At 46.9% G+C, this 22,437-nt stretch overlaps 3 protein-coding genes and 1 pseudogene across 5 annotated transcripts in view; all 4 read left to right on the top strand.

Annotated features, from left to right (window-relative positions):
• The window catches only part of LOC136395736 (maestro heat-like repeat-containing protein family member 1), an 81,080-nt gene extending 73,347 nt beyond the window's left edge, over positions 1–7,733 (top strand). The window contains exons 40-41 of the mRNA XM_066370994.1: positions 1,552–1,617; positions 5,737–7,733. Of these exons, the coding sequence (XP_066227091.1) occupies positions 1,552–1,617; positions 5,737–6,008 (338 nt within the window). The 3' untranslated portion in view covers positions 6,009–7,733. The remainder of the gene's footprint in view (positions 1–1,551; positions 1,618–5,736) is intronic.
• Positions 1–22,437, top strand: part of LOC136395739 (calcium/calmodulin-dependent protein kinase kinase 2-like) — a 1,028,348-nt gene that overhangs the window by 112,283 nt on the left and 893,628 nt on the right.
• Positions 6,820–21,075, top strand: LOC136395737 (maestro heat-like repeat-containing protein family member 7). Of its 3 annotated transcripts, none has more exons than XM_066370997.1 (8): positions 6,820–6,900; positions 8,163–8,252; positions 14,414–14,518; positions 15,280–15,415; positions 15,872–15,969; positions 16,532–16,681; positions 18,076–18,588; positions 20,544–21,075. In XM_066370997.1, exons 2-7 carry the CDS (start codon positions 8,202–8,204, stop codon positions 18,265–18,267), a joined length of 732 nt encoding a protein of 243 aa, XP_066227094.1. In that variant the 5' UTR covers positions 6,820–6,900; positions 8,163–8,201; the 3' UTR covers positions 18,268–18,588; positions 20,544–21,075. The 3 variants fall into 3 exon arrangements, with proteins under 3 accessions (XP_066227094.1, XP_066227093.1, XP_066227092.1); XM_066370996.1 differs by lacking the exon at positions 6,820–6,900 and adding an exon at positions 7,812–8,036; XM_066370995.1 differs by lacking the exon at positions 6,820–6,900 and having other exon boundaries at positions 7,812–8,252.
• Positions 18,455–22,437, top strand: part of LOC136393982 (keratin, type II cytoskeletal 8-like) — a 56,966-nt pseudogene continuing 52,983 nt past the window's right edge.

The following is a 22,437-nucleotide window of genomic DNA, read 5'->3' as shown; positions in this document are numbered from 1 at the left end:
TTTTTTCCTGAAGTGAGAAGTAGGGAGGCAGAGCAACAGACTCTTGCATGTACCCGACCGGGATCCACCCAGCATGCCCACCAGGGGGCGCTGCTCTGCCCATCTGGGGCATTGCTCTGTTGCAGATGGAGCCATTCTATTGACTGAGGCAGAGGCCATGGAGCCATCCTCAGCACCTGAGCCAACTTTGCTCCAATGGAGCCTTGGCTGCAGGAGGGAAGAGAGAGATAGAGAGGAAGGAGGGGGAGAAGGGTGGAGAATAGCAGATAGGCTTCTCCTGTGTGTCCTGGCTGGGAATCTAACCCGGGACATCCACATGCTGGGCTGACGCTCTACCGCTAAGCCACCGGCCAGGGCCTCATCTTTTGTTTTTATTTCCTGGCACATAGTGGTTAATTGCTGCATGTCACCGTAATTATTTTTTAAGATAAATTTCTTTTTAGTGAGAGTGAGACAGTGACAGACACGAAGGGAGAGATGAGAAGTATCAACTCATAGTAGTACCAGCACTTCAGTTGTTCATTGATTGCTTCTCATACGTGACTTGATCATAAGGCTCCATGCAAGCTAGTGACCCCTTGCTCAAGTCAGCAATCTTGGGCTTCAAACCATTGACCTTTGGGTTCAAGCCAGTGATCAAAGGGACATGTCTATGATCCCACACACAAGCTGGTGAGCCTATGCTCAAGTCAGATGAACCCAAGCTCAAACCGGGGATCTCAGGGTTTTCAACCTGGGTCTTCAGCATCCTAGGTCAACGCTCTATCCACTGCACCACCATGTGGTCAGACAAGAAAAATGTCTTGCCCTGGTTAGATGGCTCGGTTGGTTAGAGCTTCACTCTGAAGCACAGAGGTTGCCGGTTCAATTCCTGGTCAGGGCACATACAGGAACAGATGTTCCTGTCTCTCTCTTCCTCTCTCCCTTCCTCCCTGTAAAAATCAATAAAGTGAACATAAAAAAAAAGTCTTAAAGTAGAAATGATGAGGCCAGAGGGTAGCAAAATTTTAAGGGTTTTGGTGCTTGTTGCCAAACTGCCCTCTAAAAAGTTAGTCATATTCTATTGTCACCAGTATGTATCGATTTGAGGATCCATTTCTCCAGACATTTTCTAACTCTGTGCAATATGTTTTCAAATTATTTCCAGTTTGATAGGTAAAACAGAGAAGCTTGTTGTTTTGATTGATTCATTTTATCAGCAGCAAAGTTAAATATCTTTTCCTACGTTTATTGGCAATGCATATTTTATTTTGGCAAATTAATTGCTTTGTGCCCTCTGTCCATCTTTCTGTTGGTATAGAAACCCTGTGAAGCTTGACATCCTTGGTTCATGCTGTACTTGTCACCTGCTGACAATATTTTCCTGGGTGACAGTTGCTCTGAGGCTTGTTGTTTCACTAGGATACTGACATGCAGGTGGCAAGGCATCCCTTAGCTACAGTTCTTGCTAAACTGGTATACACATTGCCTTGTTCACTACTGAGCCTGAGGAAAGGGGCGGCCTAGCTGTCCAGGAATTCTGGCAGGACTTTACCTCTCTCCTGTCTTTAGGATTGATAGTTGCGAGGATAAACCTGAAGGACATACGTGAGGATGACGTGCACCTCTTAAAAGATGGTGAGTCTGGGCCTTGTTTGTGGGTTCTGGGCTACATAAGGGGCGGGAAAGATAGAAAGGAGGAAGGGGAAATTCCTTTTAAATAAAGTTTACTTGGACCAATATGAATGTTATATATAAAAGTTTAAGTAAAGAGAAGAAGAAGGAAGCAAATTATTTAGTGTCGTACTAGTTAGATAAAAACACTGCTAGCAGAGCGTTCCAGTCCTTGCACCTACATCACGTGCTCTGGGAGCTCACAGCACAGTGGTGTGTGAGGCAGACATGGTCCCTGCCCCCTGAAGAACTTGCAGTTTTCTGTTTTTTACTGTCTTAAAATTTTTAAAATTAATTTATCTGTTGCTCCAGGCTAGTTCCAAGAAGTAGGCTTTTATCATGCATTTGAGCTTGACAGTTTAGAGCAGTGGTAGTCAACCTGGTCCCTACTGCCCACTAGTGGGCGTTCCAGCTTTCATGGTGGGTGGTACCAGAGCAACCAAAGTGTAAGTAAAAAGATAGATTTAACGATAGTAAGTTGTTTAATAAAGATTTATTCTGCCAAACTTAGCAAAAATCTGACATAAAGTACTTGTTAAGTAATTATTATTCTATGCTTTAACTTGCTATAACTCTGCTTTATGAATTTTATAAAGTAAAGTTACTTCCCTACTTTATAAATCACCATTACTGTGGAACCGGTGGGCGGTTAGAAAATTTTACTACTAACAGGTACAAAAGTGAGCGGTAGGGATAAAAAGGTTGACTAGTTACCAAGTTTAGAGTAAAACAACATTAACCTTCCTTCCTGTGTTGACCTAAATTCTAATCACTACCCCTAGCAATTTATAAGCTTTTGGTAGTCAATATTTTAGCTCTTTTCTTTAATCATAATGTAGATACTATGATTATTATTGTTATTTTATTCAAACTGTTAAGACTCACCATTCCTTTTTATATCTCTGGCTATTCCTTATGGGTCATGTTTCTCCAGCCTGAAGTACACCATTTTGAAGTTTCTTTCATGCTGGTATCTTTAAAAAGCATACTTTCTTGGTTTTTGTTTGTGATAATTTCTTGCTATAACCTCACTCTTACCTGAGAGCTTTACTAGTGACACAATTCTACACCGACATTTATTTTCTCTCAGCACTTTGAAGATGTTGTACTATTATATTCGGGCTTTCTTTGTTGCCAATGAGAAGCCTGCTGTTCTAATTTTTGTGTTTCTTTTTGTTGGGGTGCACCCTTAAACACAGTTCTTGACTCTTCTAATGGGAGCTAGGAGAAGTTCAGAGTGCTTGTGGTATTGGTGGGTGGTTCATTTCATTCCAGTAGCAAATGGAAATGAGTATTGAATTATTTATACTTTTTATTCCCTCCCCCCCTTTCCAAGTGAGAGGAGGGGAGATAGACTCTCACGCTCCCCGACCAGGATCCACCAGGCAATCCCCGTCTGGGGCTGATAACTCTGCTCATCTGGGGCCATGCTCACAACCAAGCCATTTTTTTAGCACCTAAGTTGGAGGCTCCAGGGATCCATCCTAGTGTCAAGGGCCGCTGTGCTGAAACCAATGGAGACATGGTTGTAGGAGGGAGAGAGAGGGAGGGAGGAGATGTGGAGAAGCAGATGGTTGCTTCTCCAGTTTGCCCTGATAGGGAATCGAACCCGGGACATCCAGACACCGGGCTGATGCGCACTCTACCACTGAGCCAGCTGGGCAAGGCCAAATTATTTATTCTTGATAATTTACCATTCCACCGTTTCCTTCCTTTTATGTAGAGAGGAGATGAGGAGAAAGTTTGTTTTGATAGCTCCTGTTCCTCGGTCTCAGCCCTTTGCTCTTCAAGGGTGTTACGTGTATATCTGAGTGTCCTGACATGAACGCCACTGTTTGTTGTTCTAGTGTTGCCGTTGCCTGTCCTCAGAGGCTTTGCCTTGTGGTTTGGGCTTAATTTGAGCTTCCTGGTGATTACTTTGAGGTAATATTTTGGATATGCCCCTTTGAGGTAATGGTGGAATCAAGTCTGAGAGGAAATGCCTAGCAGACAACTGGAGATGGCCAAGTCTGTGTGTGTGCTTGACGTGGACAGTTCATTCACAGCTCTTTCTTTAGAGAGTGAAATGGTAAATGACTGTTAAGGGTCCTTTCTGTCCACAGAGTCGGTGGTGTGGTAGAAAACACCAGCTCCAGCATTAGCCAGACCAGGGTCAATACTAGATCTATTGAGGAAGAGCCCTGTGAACCTGGGCGTGTTACTTTGTTTCTGTGCCACAGTTTCTTCATCTGCATCATGAGGATAAGAGTGCTGATCTTAAACATTGTTTCAAGGATTGAATACAGAGCATGGAAAGCACTGAGCTTTGCTGGGCACATGAATGTCCCAGAATCATTTGTGCTGAATTGACTCAGACTCTGGGGCTGGGGCGGGGACGGTAAGGACAGGCAAGTAGGCAGCACACTTACAGCTTTGGCCCAGGGCAGTGCAGTTGTTTGTTGCTTCCCGGAGAATAGCCATGCTACGTTTAGCCCATAAATAATGAAGTAGGAGCATCTGTCCCCTGACGTCTTGAACCCTGGCTTCAATTCTGATACTTTGTACCTCTGTTCCCCTTAGATTTTACAATTGATGTTTTTGCTGTGTAGTAGACACCTATTCCCAGCCACTACAGGGGATTTCAGGGGAAGTCCATCCAGAATGGAAATCCTAGGCTCAGTCTACTTGTTAGAAGTCATTTTGCCTTCCTTTTCCTACCCATCTCCATGAAACACTGTCTATAGACAGGAGAGAGTTTTTCCCAAGGAAAGCAATTCTAATTCATTTCCACCTATAGCTAGTACCTAACAAATCTTGTTAAAGAGCAGTTCTTTCAAGGATTGTACATTTTTCTGTACGGCTTAAGCCTGACTCTTTTTTTCTGTCCCTAATATAAATGAGATCAACGTGGAGCGAAGACTTTGATGGGCTTGAGGTTCTTTTAGTTTTGTGGAACAACATTCTTCCGTTCCTTTTATCCTTTGCTATAAGCAATTTCTTGTCTCCATTCCCTCTGTTCCCACCTGATTCTAAGCTGTACACCCCCATTCCCTAACTGGACCACTCTGACAGCCCCCAGCACCCTCTTCTTTCTCTGCATTACTTTCCACACAGCAGCCAGGTTCTCTCTGAAACATGTACAGCGGGTCATGTCACCCCCTTGCTTCAGCCTCTTCAGTGGCTTTCCACTGCTCTTTGCATCAAAGTCTGGTCCCTTGCTCTGGGCCACAAGGTCCTGCCAGATCTGGCTGCTGACTTCTCTGCACCCTTAGCTACATCACTTTTCATCACTAGAAGCCACACTGCTACTTTCTGCACTGTGAATAGACCCCTCACCCCCGTCCTCAACTGGGAGTGCTTGTGCCCTTGCTCTTTATGGGGCTGGCTCAGTGGGTGGCTCTCATTCTTTGGATTTTAGCGCAGCTGTCACCTTCTCAGAAAGTCTCTCCCTGAGTGGCCTATCTTAAGGGGTCCTTCCCAGTTATTTGTTCTCAGCACTCTTAAATATCCTTCTTTGTACTTAATTCATGTTTACTTGCTTATTTGCTCGTTCCTGCATTAGAGAGTTAAATTCTTGGCTGTGGGGCATCTTCTTTCATATTCCCCACTGTGTCCCCAGCACATGGCACAGTGCTTGATGACAGTCTCAATAAATAGTTGCTGAGTGAATGAATGGTTGTGGTTTACAACAGTGAGACATTGCAAACACCTAGTTACTCACTAATAAGGGGTTCATCAAAGAAATTATGCTAAAATCATGTCATTGGATATTCTATTATATAGAGGAATATTTTATAGGAAGAAAAATCAATTCTATTTTCATAAAAATATGTCTATATTAGATATTTAAGAAATACTGCAAGAACAGGTATGAAAATATAGACATTGGTTTTTTTTTCGGTATTGAGTACTTCTCTTCCTTTCCTTTTTAAAAAACAGTTTGTATTTAAACATTGTCCTACATAAAACAGTATTACTATTACAGTGACAAAGTATTCTGTATGAAGTTATAATGTAATCTGACATGTGGATAGAAAATAATGGGGATTGGGTCAAGAGTCCTTGGAGACTGAGAATCTGTGTTGACCTCTTTTCTCATTTTAGCTCTTCAGAAACTGAAGAATGATCCTGTAGAGTCTAACCAGATGTTGGTCAACACACTTCTGGAAAAAATTGAAAAGAATATTAATTCTCAGCCAGGCTCTGCTTCTATTATGAGCCATATGAAAACAAAGTTCTTTAATATACTTTGTATGAATGCCTCCCCAAGAAAGAAGCGACTATTTAAGACTCTCCATGGGAGAGAAATAATGACACCAATTAAAAAAAAAGAGAGTCAGCCAGACCGGGCGGTGGCGCAGTGGATAGAGCATTGAACTGGGATGTGGAAGACCCAGGTTCAAGACCCCGAGGTCGCCAGCTTGAGTGCGGGCTCATCTGGTTTGAGCAAAAGCTCACCAGCTTGAGCCCAAGGTCACTGGCTTGAGCAAGGGGTCACTCGGTCTGCTGAAGGCCCACGGTCAAGGCAAATATGAGAAAGCAATCAATGAACAGTTAAGTAAGGTGTTGCAACACACAACGAAAAACTAATGATTGATGCTTCTCATCTCCCCCTTCCTGTCTGTGTGTCTGTCCCTGTCTATCCTTCTCTCTGACTCTCTGTCTGTAAAAAAAAAAGAGAGAGAGAGAGTTGGGGTCCTGGCTGGTTGGCTCAGTGGTAGAGCGTCAGTCTGGTGTGTAGAAGTCCTGGGTTCAATTCCCGGTCAAGGCACACAGGAGAATGGACCATCTGCTTCACCACCCCTCTCTTTCCCCTCCCCTGTCTTCCTCTTCAGTTGTAATCTGTATGGTGGTGAGTACCTCTCGGGGATGGAGGAGGGAGTGCATGGATAGGGAGGGTGGGTCCTGTGGGAACTGTTGGTAACACTCCTAGGCTAGGCCTGAAGGTAGAAGTCCAGATCTTCTGGTGTTGCTTTTTGTATTAGTGCCCCCTTTCCCATCCTCAAAGCAGAAATGAGTCCTGTGGGGAAGGTGTGGTTGGGAGTAGGAGAGAGGTGATGTCCTCAGAGTCTTTTGGAGTCCCTAGTCATTCTACATTTCACCTTCTCATGAATGAAACCTGGAGTGGGAGGAGGTAGAGGCAGGCAAGAAGAATATGTTCACCATCCTCTGTGTGTACGTGTGACAGGAGCTAATCAGGGAGGAGCCATTGACGTCCATCTCCAGCCCCATTAGACAGAAGGCAATGACCATCATCAGTAACTTCAAGTAACAACATGCCACCCACTCTGCCTCTGCTGCCCTGGTTCTATTTCAGCTCTTTATCCCCTGGTCGGTCCCCACCTTCTATTTTTTGCTTCTGCTTCTTGCATAAGGAGTTTTAAAAATTACAGAACAATACATGTGACAACTTTTATTTTTTTTGTATCTTTCTGAAGCTGGAAACAGAGAGGCAGTCAGACAGACTCCCGCATGCACCCGACCGGGATCCACCCAGCATGCCCACCAGGGGCCGATGTGCCCATCTGGGGCGTTGCTCTGCGGCAACCAGAGCCATTCTAGCGCCTGAGGCAGAGGCCACAGAGCCATCCTCAGTGCCTGGGCAAACTTTGCTCCAATGGAGCCTTGGCTGTGGGAGATGAAGAGAGAGACAGAGAGGAAGGAGAGGGGGAGGGACGGAGAAGCAACTGGGCGCTTCCCCTGTGTGCCCTGGCTGGGAATTGAACCCGGGACTCCTGCCCGCCAGGCCGACGTTCTACCACTGAGCCAACCGGCCAGGGCCCTGTGACGACTTTTTGCCAAGAATTTTTTGGATGGGATTTTGGAAGTACCTGGCAGGCCTGTCTTTCATTACTTCTGTCACAGGCTTCCTCTGTTTTCAGGATGTGTCTGACAAGGCAACTCCTTCGCCATCCCTGGTCCCCCATTCCCTCAAGCCTCTGAGGAACCGAAACACTAAGATATCATCCCAGATTGCCTGTACCCTTTCCTGTAATAGTCACATGTCCCTCCTTCTCTTAGTTCCTTTCTTTCCATCTTCCTGGCTCTTTCACATTTTTTTATTGTTCCCTCCCTTTCCTGTTTTATTTCTCTTCCAATAGCTTCCTCTTTTTTGCAAGGCCACTGAGTTCAGTCAAGGGCGAGAGAGAGAAGCCCACTGTCCTAGCTTTTGTGACTCAGGTGCCCTGCAGCTTGCCTGGCCAGCCCTCAGTCATGGCTGCTCCCCATGGCAGAGTCCCTGGTGGGCTCCAGTGAGGGAGTGAGGGTGGAGGGGGCGGGGCAGCCATGTTATGGGGAACTCCCAGCCCACCAGGACAAAGTGCACAGCAGGTGGACCTTTGTGCTCTGGTGAAAACAACACAGGAATCTGTTCAAGTGAATGGCGGGCAGGCAGCGCTTGGAAGGTAGGGAGAAACCTTTGGAGCAGCCGTTTTCCAGGAAGGCGTCCTGGGAGAGAGAGCCAGAGTGCTGAGCAGAGTTTAGAAAGGGGCGTTGGGGCTGATACCTCTGCAATTCTCTTTTCCCCTCAGGTTCTGTTGAATGAGACTCTGCAATCCCTCCAAAGTCTAATGGAGGCACTTGTTCTTGAGACGCCCACTTGGATGGAGAACTGCTTGGAGGTCAGTGGGACGAAGCCCCCGATAGTGTATTGGTGTCCTAGGGCTGCCATAACAGAGTACCACAGATGAGTGGCTTCAGACAACAGAATTACATTCTCTCATAGTTCCAAAGGCTAGAAGTCCAGAATCAGGGTCTCAGCGAGGTTGGTTCCTCCTGGAGGCTGTGAGGGAGCATCTGTTTCATGCGTCTCTCCTAGCTTCTGGTGGCCCCTGGCAACCTGTGGTGTCTTGGCTTAGTTACAGCTCTTTTCAATCTCTGCCCCCATTTATTTTCACAGAGCATTCTTCTGTGTGTGTTCATTTTCTCTTTTTAATAAGGACAGCCGTCATTGGATTAGGACCCACCATATTCAATACTAATTCACCTTAACTTGAATTATCTACAAAGACCTTAATTCTGAACAAGGTCACATTCAGAGGTTCTGGGTGAACATGATTTTTTAATTTTTTTTTGTATTTTTCTGAAGCTGGAAACGGGGAGGCAGTCAGACAGACTCTCGCATGCACCCGACCGGGATCCACCCGGCATGCCCACCAGGGGGCGATGCTCCGCCCATCTGGGACACCGCTCTGTTGCAACCAGAGCCATTCTAGCACCTGAGGCAGAGGCCACAGAGCCATCCTCAGTGCCCGGGCCAACTTTGCTCCAATGGAGCCTTGGCTGCAGGAGGAGAAGAGAAAGAGAGGAAGGAGAGGGGGAGGGGTGGAGAAGCAGATGAGCACCTCTCCTGTGTGCCCTGGCCGGGAATCGAACCCGGGACTCCTGCACGCTAGGCTGATGCTCTACCACTGAGCTACCTGGCCAGGGCTGCAATTGATCTTTTTTATAGAATTGTGTCCCCATCACCACCACCACCATAATGATATAGGATACTCCCCCCCCCCCAAGAGAAATTCCCTCATGCTACCCCTTTTTAGCCGTATCTCCTCTCCCCCTTGTCTCTATTCCTGGGCAGCCGCCACTCTGTTCTTTGTCTCAGTAACTTTGTCATTTTGAGGATGGTATACACATGGAATTATCCAGTATGTCAGCTTTTATGAGATTGGTTTCTTTCACTAAATTTAATGGTCACATGTCTTTCGTCAGATTCATAATTTCCAAATGTTTTCATCCAATCTGTAGTTTAACTTATTTTTACCCTGAACTTCAAGAGAAAGTTTAGAAAGTCACAGAGGTAGGGCCCTGGCCACTTGCTCAGTGGTAGAGCATCGGCCCAGTGTGTGGAAGTCCTGGGTTTGATTCCTGGCTAGGGCACACAGGAGAGGCGCCCATCTGCTTCTCCACCCCTCCCCCTCTCCTTCCTCTCTGTCTCTCTTACCCTCCCGCAGCCAAGGCTCCATTGAACCAAAGTTTGCTGGGGCACTGAGGATAGCTCCATGGCCTCCACCTCAGGCGCTAAAATGGCTCTGGCAGCAAGGGAGTAACACCCCAGATGGGCAGAGCATTGCCCCCTAGTGGACATGCCAGGTGGATCACAACCTGGCGCATGCGGGAGTTTCTCTGACTGCCTCCTCACTTCTAGTTTTGGAAAAATACAAAATAAATAAATAAATAAATAAAAAGAAAGTTACATAGGTAGAAGAAGTGAGCTGTTGGAGAAATGGGCTCAGGAAACTAGTTACAGGGCGAAAGAAGGGCGCTTAGAGCTTAAGAAAGGGAGAGCAAGAAAAGTGCACCTGGGGCAGGGGCCTGCTCCACAGAGAGAGCCAGCTGTACTTTGTCCTGGCATTCTCTTGACAGGCTCCTCTAAAGAGCCAACGTCCTAAATTTTGATGAAGTCCATTTTATATTTTTTCCTTTCTTTTTTTTTTTTTTTTTTGTATTTTTCTGAAGCTGGAAACAGGGAGAGACAGTCAGACAGACTCCCGCATGCGCCCGACCAGGATCCACCTGGCAAGCCCACCAGGGGCGACACTCTGCCCACCAGGGGGCGATGCTCTGCCCCTCCGGGGCGTCGCTCTGCCGAGACCAGAGCCACTCTAGCACCTGGGGCAGAGGCCAAGGAGCCATCCCCAGCGCCCGGGCCATCTTTGCTCCAATGGAGCCTTGGCTGCGGGAGGGGAAGAGAGAGACAGAGAGGAAGGAGGGGGGGGGGTGGAGAAGCAAATGGGCGCTTCTCCTATGTGCCCTGGCCGGGAATCGAACCCGGGTCCCCCGCACGCCAGGCCGACGCTCTATCGCTGAGCCAGCCGGCCAGGGCCATTTTTTCCTTTCTTGAGTTGTGATTTGGTGTCATGTCCAAGAAGTAGGTTCTGAGTATTTCTTCTCTGTTTTCTTCTGAAAGCTGTTTAGTTTTATGTTTTACATTTAAACCTGTGACCCATCTTGAATTAATTTTTATATAAAGTATGAGATTTAGGTTGCAGTTCAATATTTTGCAATTGTTTCAACAGGATCCTTCATGGATTGAATTGCATTTATACATTTGTCAGAATCGATTGGCCTTGTTTGTGTAGATCTGTATTGGACTCTGCGTTGTGTTCCACTGGTTTTTTTATCTTTTCATCAGTACCACACTATCTTGATTATTTTAGCTTCGTAAAGTCTTTTAAATTACTTATGTATTTTATTAACTGAATTTATTGGATGACATTGGTTTGTAAATCCATCCAGGTTTCAAGTGTACACACCAATAAAACCCCTTCTACACACTGCATCATGTGCCCTCTGCCCCAAGCAAAGTCTCTTGGCCTCCATTTTCCCATTTTTGCCCACCTCACCTAGCCCACACCACCCTTTCCCTCTGGCTGTAGCCACACGGTTGTCTGTGTGTTGTGTTTGTATGTTTTCTGACTGATGTCTTCACCTTCTCTCATCCAGTCCCCTCCCCCTACTCCGTCTGACAGCTGTCATGACTTTCTCTTTCGTTCATCAGTTCAGTTTGTTTACATTGGATTCCACATAGAAGTGAGATCATATGGTATTTGTCTTTCTCTGACTGGCTTATTTCACTTATAATAATCTCCAGGTCTATCCATGCTGTCACAAAGGGTAAGATTTTCTTCTTTTTTACAGCTGTGTAGTATTCCAGTGTGTAAATGGCTTTAGTAAAGTCTTAAAATTGTGTGATATAATTTCTCTTTCTTCTTTGTATCTTTTATGGAGTTGCCTTAAATCCATAGATTCAGCTTATAAGAATTGAAATCTTGATGATGTTGAGTCTTCTAATCCATAATCAAGTTTATGTCTCATTATTGTTCAATCTATTTTGATTTTGTTAATTAGTATTTGGAGTTTTCAGCATTAAGATACTGTGCATATCTAAATATTTCAATTTTTGATATAAATGCAATCAATCAGAAGATTTTGATTTCCAATTTTTCATTCCTAGCATATAGAAATTCAGTTGCATTTTCGGGTTTACCTATAAGACTTTTGGTCGGGGCTGTGAAATTGTTTAGAATATTTCTATGTAGAAATCATCTTGTTTGCAAATAGGGACCATTTCATTTTTTTTCCTTCTAATTTTCTACCTTTTATTTCATTTTCATGCCTTATTGTACTGGCTAGGACTTCCAGCATAATGTTAAATAGGAGTGGTGATAGTAGCCATCTTTGCCTCATTCCCAGCTTGGGGGAAAGTCGATCATTCTTAACACCACTAAATATGATGTCTGTTATAGGCTCTCTATAGATGCCATTCATCAGGTTAGAAAGTTTGCTTCTATTCCTAGTTTGCTGAGAATTTTGAATATGAAGAGATGTTGAATTCTGTAAAATACTTTCTGCATCAATTGATATGATCATGTTGATTTTCTTCTGTAGACTATTACATTAATTTTCAAGTATAAAAGCAGTCTTGCGGCCCTGGCCGGTTGGCTCAGCGGTAGAGCGTCGGCATGGCGTGCGGGGGACCCGGGTTTGATTCCCGGCCAGGGCACATAGGAGAAGCGCCCATATGCTTCTCCACCCCCCCCTCCTTCCTCTCTGTCTCTCTCTTCCCCTCCCGCAGCCAAGGCTCCATTGGAGCAAAGATGGCCCGGGCGCTGGGGATGGCTCCTTGGCCTCTGCCCCAGGCACTAGAGTGGCTCTGGTCTCGGCAGAGCGACACCCCGGAGGGGCAGAGCATCGCCCCCTGGTGGGCAGAGCGTCGCCTCTGGTGGGCGTGCCAGGTGGATCCTGGTCGGGCGCATGCGGGAGTCTGTCTGACTGTCTCTCCCCATTTCCAGCTTCGGGGGGGGGGGGAGCAGTCTTGCATTCCTAGTTTAGACCACACTTAATTGTGGTGTATTATTCTTCCTATATACTGCTGGGCTTAATTTGTTAATATTTTGTTGAGGCTTTTTGTGTCTATGGTCATGAGAAATGTTGACTTGTAGTTTTCTTTCTTTTTCATTTTTGCAGTCTTTGTTAATTTGCGTATCAAGTTAATATTGGCCTCATAAAACAAGTTAGGAAGTGTTCTCTTTTCTAACTCATAGAAGATTCTGAGTAAAATTAATATTATTTCTTATTTAGGTGTTTGGTAGAATTCACCATTAATACCATCTTGACATGGAGGTTTTTCTTATAGGAAGTTTTTAAAATCTTCATGTTTAGTCTATAAAGGAGTTATAGGATTATTCAGACTACCTGTTTTATCCTAAGTGAGTATTAGTTTATGTAAAACTGATTGTTTCCGTTTTATCTAAAATGTTGAATTTATGTGAGAGTTGTCGGTAGTATTCCTTATTATGCTTTAATGTCTGCAGAGAGGTTTTTTTTTTTTTTGTTTTTGTTTTTAAATTTTTTTTTTTTTTTCATTTTTCTGAAGCTGGAAACGGGGAGACAGTCAGACAGACTCCCGCATGCGCCCGACCGGGATCCACCCGGCACGCCCACCAGGGGGCGACGCTCTGCCCACCAGGGGGCGATGCTCTGCCCATCCTGGGCGTCGCCATATTGCGACCAGAGCCACTCTAGCGCCTGGGGCAGAGGCCACAGAGCCATCCCCAGCGCCCGGGCCATCTTTGCTCCAATGGAGCCTTGGCTGCGGGAGGGGAAGAGAGAGACAGAGGGGAAAGTGCGGCGGAGGGGTGGAGAAGCAAATGGGCGCTTCTCCTGTGTGCCCTGGCCGGGAATCGAACCCGGGTCCTCCGCACGCTAGGCCAACGCTCTACCGCTGAGCCAACCGGCCAGGGCTCTGCAGAGAGTTTTCATTCTTGTGTCTTTTTTTCTGCTTTGTCTGTCTTGCTAGAAGTTTATTAATAGTATTGATCTTTTAAAAGAACCAGCTTTTTGTTTTTTTCTATTCATTCTCTTCATATTTTTCTGTTTTTGTTTTCAATTTCATTGATTTTTGATATTATCTGTTGTATTTTCTTTTACTAGCTTTGAATTTATTAGATATATTAGTTTTATTTTCCTAAGTGGAAACTTAGATTATTGACTTCAGATATTTCAACTTTTCTAATAAACATATTTAGTGCTATACATTTCCCTTATGACATTACTTTAGCTGCATCCCATACATAGTGTTGTATTTTCATTATTCAGTTTCAAAATATATGCATTGTGTTTCAAGTGAAATCATTCATAATTATTTTTTTAATTCATTTTAGAGAGGAGAGGGAGAGACAGAGAGAGAGAGAGAGAGAGAGAGGAGAGAGACAGAGAGAGAGAGAGAAGGGGGAGGAGCTGGAAGCATCAACTCCCATATGTGCCTTGACCAGGCAAACCCAGGGTTTTGAACTGGCGACCTCAGCACTTCCAGGTCGACACTTTATCCCACTGCGCCACCACAGCTCAGGCCCATTCATAATTATTTTATTCAAGCAGATTTACACACACTTTACCCTGGAAACTGTGAATATAGTGATTCTTTTTGGTTACTGCCGAGTTCTCTTCCTACTGAAGAACGGGAAGAGGTGGGTAGGAACACTGGGGTGTGTTGACCCACTGAAGTGAATCAGAGTCAATATATTTTGAGAGCCATTGCTTTAACCTGAAAGAAGGGGGTGTAGGAATGAAGATTTCTGGCTCCTAGATGAGAGAAAAGCTGGAGGCTGGAGGGCTGAAGGCCTCTGGTGCCAGGCCCACATGTAACCTGCCTGTTGGCGACAGAGGTCCAGCTGTCAGAAGTCTTGTCCCGATACTTTGTCACAGCCAGGTTCAAGAATAGCTTTCTGTCCTCTGGGATGCAGCTGAACGGACCTCTCCTCTTATCCTCTTCTCCCTCCAGCTTCTGGATAGATGGCTTAATTCTCAGAGGATCCATGAGCAGGAGCGGGCCATGAGCTGTGCTGCCAGAATTCTTGATTTTACTGCAAAAATGGACAACTTCAAAGTGAGTGGGAGCCCAGCGGCCCTCATACTTGTCTGCTTGCCCTAATCCCTACCTTTATCCCAAACTTCATTCCTTACATTACCTAGCCTCGGTCACTCCCTCTCCTCCTCCCATTCCCCCCAGCCCCCAGGCCTCATCCTGTTTTCTCCTGTGCATTCCAACTTGTTTTCTCCTTTCTCCCTTCTGACATCTTCTAGTTGGTCTTTGTCCGCACCCACCAATTATGTTTCATTCCACTTGATTCAGTTTGATACTGTTTGTCTGAACTAACAGTTACTAAATACTCACCTTGTGCCAGGCACTGTGCTAGGTGCTGTAGTGAATGCACAGATTACCAAGGCAGTTTCCTGACGTCATGTGTCTTACAGTCCAGTGGGGAGAGGGCATGCATAGGACAAATTTAAATACAAGTTGATAATAAATATATTAACCAAATATATGAGAATGAAAGACCTAAACAGTTCCAAGTGAGGGGGTCAGGGATAGCTTTATTGGGGAAGAGACATTTGAGGTAGGCTTGACAGATGAGTGGGGTGTCAAGAGGCAAAGAAGGGGTGAAAGTAAGGTTATTTTAAAAACTGTGATTCCTTATGTCCTTTATGGCCACAATTCACCAGTCTACATTCACTGCCGTTCACCTCACCCAGTCTCACCTTTCCTGTCTCTGACATGGGCATTCCCACCCCCTACTTCGTTTCCTGTGACAGCTCAGCCTAAAGGGCATGGCTGGGATGACCTCTGACTTCCGCTTTTCTCCCCAGATGGAAATTGAGTTCACCCGGCTGGAGAACTTGGTAATGCTGCTGGCCAAGCACTGCCAGGACCCAGCGGCCAGCATTCGCTTCCAGTCTTCGAAGGCTGTCTACCAACTCTACTGTGTCCTCTTGCGGAAAAAGAGTATGGGGAACCCTCTCTGTCACCCCCCCTCCAGCCTCCCACCTAGGCCCGGCCGTCCCCACACACCCAGTCCCAGAAGAGTGACAGCCAAGAAGCTACCTGAGTACCGCATTTCCTTTGAGCAACCTGCCCCCAACCATCCACAGATAATCTCTTGGGAGAAAACACCAACACGGGAAACAGAATTTTGACATCTTTTCTCCTCCTCTGGTTGATCCCCATACTTTTATCCCATCCTGTCTCTGCTCTGAGGCAGGTAATGTGGGGGTTCCTTTGACCTCAGCCCCCTGCCTTCCTCGAGGACGTTAATTCCCATTGCTCCTCTCTCAGCCCCACTAGATGTACATAGCCCCAGCTGACTTATTCGGTTGGAATTTGAGGGTACGAGGTGGGGAAGCAGGGAGCTAGGATGCCTTCTGAGTGTCTGAGGGGTTGGGCCCATTGTCTTTGTTTCAGAGATGCAGAGGAAGACATCTGGCTTGCGGGAAGATGATGGCAAGATAGAAGTTTATAGTGCCAACATTTTCAACCAGAATACCTTTGAGATTGCAAAGGTGAGGCGTCAGGACCAGAGACAAAGTAGGGGGAGCCTGGGCCTCTCATCCACATGGTGTTATAGCCTCCTGGGGTGGGACTCTCTGATCCCATCTCCCTTCCCCTTCCATTACTAGATGGGAACTTTTCCTTTGGGGGAGGTTTCCTGCCACACGCTGCCCTTTGTTCCCCTTGAGCATGATGGGCCCTGCTCCTTCCTTGTTACTCGCCCGCCCAGAAGCACTTGCTTCGTGCTAACGGTGCTTTGTGAGCAATGTGTAGACTCAACCTGTGCCTCAGAGAGATGGCAGTGCGGGTCTCAGCCCCAGCCCTCCTGTCCCAGTGCTCTGCTCTGCAAACACTGACCTCTGAGCCCACACGGCATCTGAGGTCAGAGTTCTCTTTCCCCCATCCCCAAACACGCCAGCCCAGTGAGCGAGTCTTCTAGGAGCTGGGCCGGCAGCACAGGCCTAGGACAAAAGCACATCACGTCCCCGGAGGAGCCCTCCCCAACCAGGGGGGATGGCACAGGCTATTTCATGCAGGGGACCCCGCTTCCAGCCCGCTTCCTCCCTTTTGCAGGCGTTTGCTGAGTTCTTCACTCAGACCCAGCTCACCAACCTGGTGCTGATGGCAGAGGAGGACCTGACCGACAGCAGGGCCAAGGTGTCTGTGGCTTCAGCCCAGTTGATGAGTGCTCTCATGGAGGAGCGGGGCACAGACATCATAGAGGTAGTGTGGTGCAATGGTGGGAGCTCTGTCCTGAAAGCCAAGAGCTCTGGGCACTTCCACTGGCTCTGTGACTGACCAGCTGGTGGACCTTGGGCACATCCCTGTCCTCAGGTGGCTTTAATTCACTCACTTCTCACAAGTAGGCTGGCACTAGATTTTCTCTGTGGTCCCACTCTGAGCTCTGACATTGTAATCCTGAGTCTGTAACTGCAGTGCCTCCTACCTGGTGGCCGATTCCTCAGTAAATGACCAGTCTGTGAAGGGGCATAGGCATTGTTGGGGGATTGACCCTGAATCCCGGGAGTGACAGGGGGCTCAGACTACTGTGAAGGGTAAGGCTGTGGATTGCTAACAAGCTCACAGAATGGTTCTGACCTTTGCGTAAATTTTCTTTTAGGCGAACGTAAAACTGGGAAGGTTTAGCATGAAAAACTCTACATTTCTCATTGCATTGAAAAACAAACACTTTAAAATGGGGTCACATAGGGCAACTGTGTGTGGCTACCATCCCTGTTATATAAACATTGGCTCTCCAGACCCTCCTGTCCCCCACCCCCAGACACCCATTGCCTCCCGTCATTTATGTGACTCGCCTGGCCCAGGTTTCAGAAATGGAAGGACACCATGGGGGTGTCCTTGAGGTATTCTGATAAAATGGGCTTCCCTGAGGTTCGGAGATTAGAGATCTGAGGGCCAGACAAGAGCCTTATGGTCCTTCCACATGCTATGCCCCTGTCTCTGCAGTTTTCATTTTTCTTTTATCTTCTTTTCCCTTCCCTTCCCTTCCCTTCCCTTCCCTTCCCTTCCCTTCCCTTCCCTTTCCTTTCTTCTCCTCCTCCTTCTCTCTCTCTCTCTCTCTCTCTCTCTCATTTTATTTTTGATTTTACTTATTCACTTTTAGAGAGAGGGAGAGACAGAACGGGGGGCAGGAAGCATCAACTCCCATATCGCCTTGACTAGGCAAGCCCAGGGATTTGAACAGGTGACCTCAGCGTTCCAGGTCATTGCTTTTTAATCCACTGCGCTGCCACAGGCCGGGCTGTCCCTGCAGTTTCATGGGTGGAAGTTGATCTTAGCTGGGAGGGAAAGCCCTGAGTGTCTCCAGGGCCTTTGCCTTCTTCAGGAGGGATCCTGTGTCTCCTGAGTCGCCTGCGGGTCCCCTCTGCCTTTAGGGCTGTGGGCAGGTATTTGCTCTAGTGGGCTTTGGCACAACATTCTGGAATTCCTTTTGTGGTTTCTGCTGGTCTGGGTCTGGCACCCCAGAACTGGCCTTAAGAAGAGTTACTGACAGGTTGGCCAGTAGGCCCCCTGAGTTTGAGGATTGGGTAGAGAGGGAGGGGGAAGAAAGGAAGTAAAGAAGGAATGACTGAGGTTCTTCTGGCTCTACCCTGTAGGTGAAGGAAATTGTGGAGAACATCCTGTGTCTGCTCAGGTTGCAGCTGGAGCACAACACTGAGAAGGAGACCCTTCGGGCCATGTGCTCGCTGGCAGGCAGCAACACCCACACCGTCGTGCCCATGCTGCTCAAGAAGAGAAAAGCTGGAGGCTGGAGGGCTGAAGGCCTCTGGTGCCAGGCCCACATGTAACCTGCCTGTTGGCAACAGAGGTCCAGCTGTCAGAAGTCTTGTCCCGATACTTTGTCACAGCCAGGTTCAAGAATAGCTTTCTGTCCTCTGGGATGCAGCTGAACGGACCTCTCCTCTTATCCTCTTCTCCCTCCAGCTTCTGGATAGATGGCTTAATTCTCAGAGGATCCATGAGCAGGAGCGGGCCATGAGCTGTGCTGCCAGCACCAGCCTGGATGCAGCAGCTCTGTTTGGCATCCTGGGGGAAAGAGGAAACCTCACCACAGGCCCCCACCTCCACCATCTGAATGGTGACGCCTCGGGGAGCTCTACAGGTCACCGGTAAGGCATTTCTTTGCTGTTAGCTATGGGGGCCACTGATTTGGCACCCCTCCATTTTTAGAACTGCTGTTTCCTTCCTCCATCTCGATTGTTGAGGTCCATAGTGTTCCCTCCAAACCTCTGATCACCCCCTTCCTCTGTCATCTAGGAAATCACCGCTTTATTCCCTCCTTCCTCTTTATTTCAGCTGACCAATCCCCATCCTAGGATGAGATGGATAAGACAGCAAAAAACTCACTTTTGGACAACCAATAACAGTTTGTTCCTTTTCAGTCTTTCTGATTTACTAGCTACACAAACTCTCCCTCCCTCCTGAATTCAAGCCTTTCCCTCCACCAAACTATGAAGGCCAAATCCTTCCCCCTAGAAACCACATCCCAACAAGCTGAATTAGTAGTTCTCACCAGAGCACTGACCCTCGCCCAGGGATGCGAAATTAACACATACACTGACTGCGAATGCACCTTTCCCATCATACACTCACACAGCCATTTAAAAACACTCACCCCTAATGTCACCCACAAAAATGACTCTGTTGCTCTACACCAGGGGTAGTCAATCTTTTTATACCTACCGCCCACTTTTGTATCTCTGTTAGTAGTAAAATTTTCTAACTGCCCACCGGTTCTACAGTAATGGTAATTTATAGAGTAGGGAAGTAACTTTACTTTATAAGATTTATAAAGCAGAATTACAGCAAGTTAAGGCATATAATAATAATTACTTACCAAGTACTTTATGTCGGATTTTCGCTAAGTTTGGCAGAATAAATCTTTATAAAACAACTTACTATAGTTAAATCTATCTTTTTATTTATATTTTGGTTGCTCTGCTACCGCCCACCCTGAAAGCTGGAACGCCCACTAGTGGGCGGTAGAGACCAGGTTGACTCCACTGCTCTACATACTCCCCTACTAAGTCAAGCCCCCTTCTACTTCTCCAGAACTTCAGGGAACACTTCAGTTAGCCATCTGCCAAAAACAGCATGCAACTTCCAAGCACACTTTAGTTTCAATGAATAAATTACCAGCTCTCTCCTGAGACAAACAGCCGCTTTCTCCAGCCAGTCCCGTTCTCCTTTCCCACATTTCAAGCCTCTTCTTTTAACCACTGTTACCCCCTTTCCCTTGGATCACCTCCCACCTCACTGCTCCCTCTCATTTTCACTGCACCTGACACAACTACCTATTTCTCACTCTTAGTCGTGGCTGCAATGACATCTGCATTATCAGTCCGGACAGGTGCGCTCCTCAAGAAAGGAGCACACCTCCCTTTCCTCTTTCTCACCTCTTCTCAGTTCATCTCTCTCCCTGCTTAACGCAACAGGGAATATTCTTCCTCTGCAGCAAGGATGCCCACCTCTGCCTTCCTACAAACTGGACAGAATCCTGTTCTCTAGCATACCTCTCTCCCAGTGTTGATCCAGCCCCCAACAACCAGTCCCTGCCTAGTCCAGTGACTCAGCAAGTCCAGCAGAGGAGGGCAGTGCAGCTCATCCCTCTCTCAGTAACTCTCTACATAACTTCGGGAGTTGGGACAGATATAGGGGGACTAGTCACAGCTCTACAATACTTCAAAACCCTATCAGAGAGTCTACAAGAGAGCCTAGAGAATATTGCAAAAAGCTTAGTCAATTTACAGGACCAAATAGACTCTCACAGCCCATACCTTACAAAACAGGTGAGAATTGGATCTTGTTACAGCTAAAAGAGGGACCGTGCCTCTTCCTAGAAGAGGAATGCTGTTTCTATGCCAATTAGGCCTAGTTAGAGAAATGGCTCATAAGCTAACTAGAAGAGCCACTAAGATAAGAGAATGTCATCTAGCACCGAGGATGCTTAAACAAGTGCGATTGCTCCGCACGGCTACTCCCTTTCATAGGTACTAAATCGCTCCTCATACTTGCTTTAATTTTTGGACCATGTCTCATGCACCTCCTTTCCTCTTTTCTCCAGGACCGCCTTAGGACGTTCACAGACCAGTCCATCGGAGAGACTATGTTGCTTCAAGTCACCACTTCAAACCACCTAACTTCATACCACTGAGCCCAATCCCAGACCAGCCCCTGCCCCTAGATATTTCACCGACCCTAACCAGCAGGAAGTAGCTACAGGAGAAGAGACCTTCACCCCTTTTCCTTAAAAAAACAAGGCTGGAATGTAAGGTTTGGGTCCAGGGTGTCTTTAAACTCAAGGCGTCTTTAAACTTCAGTTCCCCTCACCCAACCTCAACCTCCCCTTAAGCAAGTCCCCCCACCCTGGGAAGGTTCTGGAAAGTGTCCTTGGGACAAGGCCTTCCGGAGGGACCTGAGGGTTGGGAAAGGAAAACAGTCTGTGACCAAGGCCACAAACCAGGATATGCTCATCTGAGCATGTCCAGCCCCTACATCAGCAAAAGCCTGTGTAGTCCCTCAATCAGACAGCCTCTTCCTGCCTCTCTCTGTTGATGCCATTAGAGTCTCAGCTCATCTGTTTTGCAGATGCAAAAATAAACTACTTATAAAACTCATCAGGCCTTGTGCGTCCCTCCTGCAGTGACCTAACACTCACCTTTCCTGTCTCTGACGTGTATTCCCTCCCCCTACTTCGCTTCCTGGGATAACGGCAGCCTAAGGGAATGGCTGGGATGACTTGTGACTTCCAGCTTTTTTCCCCAGATGGAAATTGAGTTCTCCCAGCTGGGGCACGTGGTAAAGCTGCTGGCCTAGCGCTGCCAGCCCCCAGCAGACAGACAGCATCTGCTGCTTCCCATGCTGCCTACCACCTCCGGTGTGTCCTCTTGCGGAAAAGGTCTTATACCCACTAGAGTGTGACTCAATGAGGAAAAGTAATATATCTAGACATAAACTGGACACTAATAAGGAATCTAGGGCAGTGGTCCTCAACCTTTTTTGGGTCACGGACCGGTTTAATGTCAGGAAATATATATTTTCACGGACCAGCCTTTAGGGTAGGACGGATAAATGTATCACATGACCAAGACAAGTGTCAAGAATGAGTCTTAGATGGGCCCTGGCCGGTTTGCTCAGTGGTAGAGTGTCGGCCTGGTGTGCAGAAGTCCAGGGTTCGATTCCCAGCCAGGGCACACAGGAGAAGCGCCCATCTGCTTCTCCACCCCCCCCCCTCCTTCCTCTCTGTCTTTCTCTTCCCCTCCCGCAGCCGAGGCTCCATTGGAGCAAAGATGGCCCGGGCGCTGGGGATGGCTCCTTGGCCTCTGCCCCAGGCGCTAGAGTGGCTCTGGTCGCAGCAGAGCGACGCCCCCTGGTGGGCATGCCGGGTGGATCCCGGTCGGGTGCATGCGGGAGTCTGACTGTCTCTCCCCGTTTCCAGCTTCAGAAAAATACAAAAAAAAAAGAGAATGAGTCTTAGATGGATGTAACAGAGGGAATCTGGTCATTTTTAAAAAATAAAACATCGTTCAGACTTAAATATAAATAAAACGGAAATAATGTAAGTTATTTATTCTTTCTCTGCGGACCGGTATCGGTCCACGGCCCCGGGGGTTGGGGACCACCACTGATCTAGGGTTCAGAGAGGCAAATATTATTAGGTTGTGTCTTGTAGTTTCTGGGAGAGGCATACAGGGTTTTGAGCTGGAGAGCTACTGGTCTCTAGAATGCTGTTTTCTCTTATAGGACAGGTGCATTTCTTGGGACTCTGTTGGTGTTTATGTGAAATGTCTCACTCAAATTCCTGTGTTTTTCTTGTTTTGAGTTTATACTCACCAAGTAGTCTTCCAGTTCACACCTGCTTTCCAAATAGAAAAAGAAATTAGCTTACGCTTGCTGGAAATGACTCTTTTATGAATGTATGTCTATTGACAAATTAAATTTAGCAATTATGCATCTGT

This window comes from Saccopteryx leptura, chromosome 2 (assembly GCF_036850995.1).
Source record: "Saccopteryx leptura isolate mSacLep1 chromosome 2, mSacLep1_pri_phased_curated, whole genome shotgun sequence".
Taxonomy (NCBI): domain Eukaryota; kingdom Metazoa; phylum Chordata; class Mammalia; order Chiroptera; family Emballonuridae; genus Saccopteryx; species Saccopteryx leptura.
The sequence above is the reverse complement of the archived record's forward strand: the minus strand, read 5'-3'. Positions and strand labels throughout refer to the sequence as shown.

Coding starts and splice junctions, on each gene's coding strand:
- LOC136395737 (XM_066370995.1), top strand. CDS start 7,923: ATGGGGAACTCCCAGCCCACCAGGACAAAGTGCACAGCAGGTGGACCT. Junction 15,416..15,871: donor TGTCCTCTTGCGGAAAAAGA/GTATGGGGAACC, acceptor TCTTTGTTTCAG/AGATGCAGAGGAAGACATCT. Junction 15,970..16,531: donor ATACCTTTGAGATTGCAAAG/GTGAGGCGTCAG, acceptor TCCCTTTTGCAG/GCGTTTGCTGAGTTCTTCAC.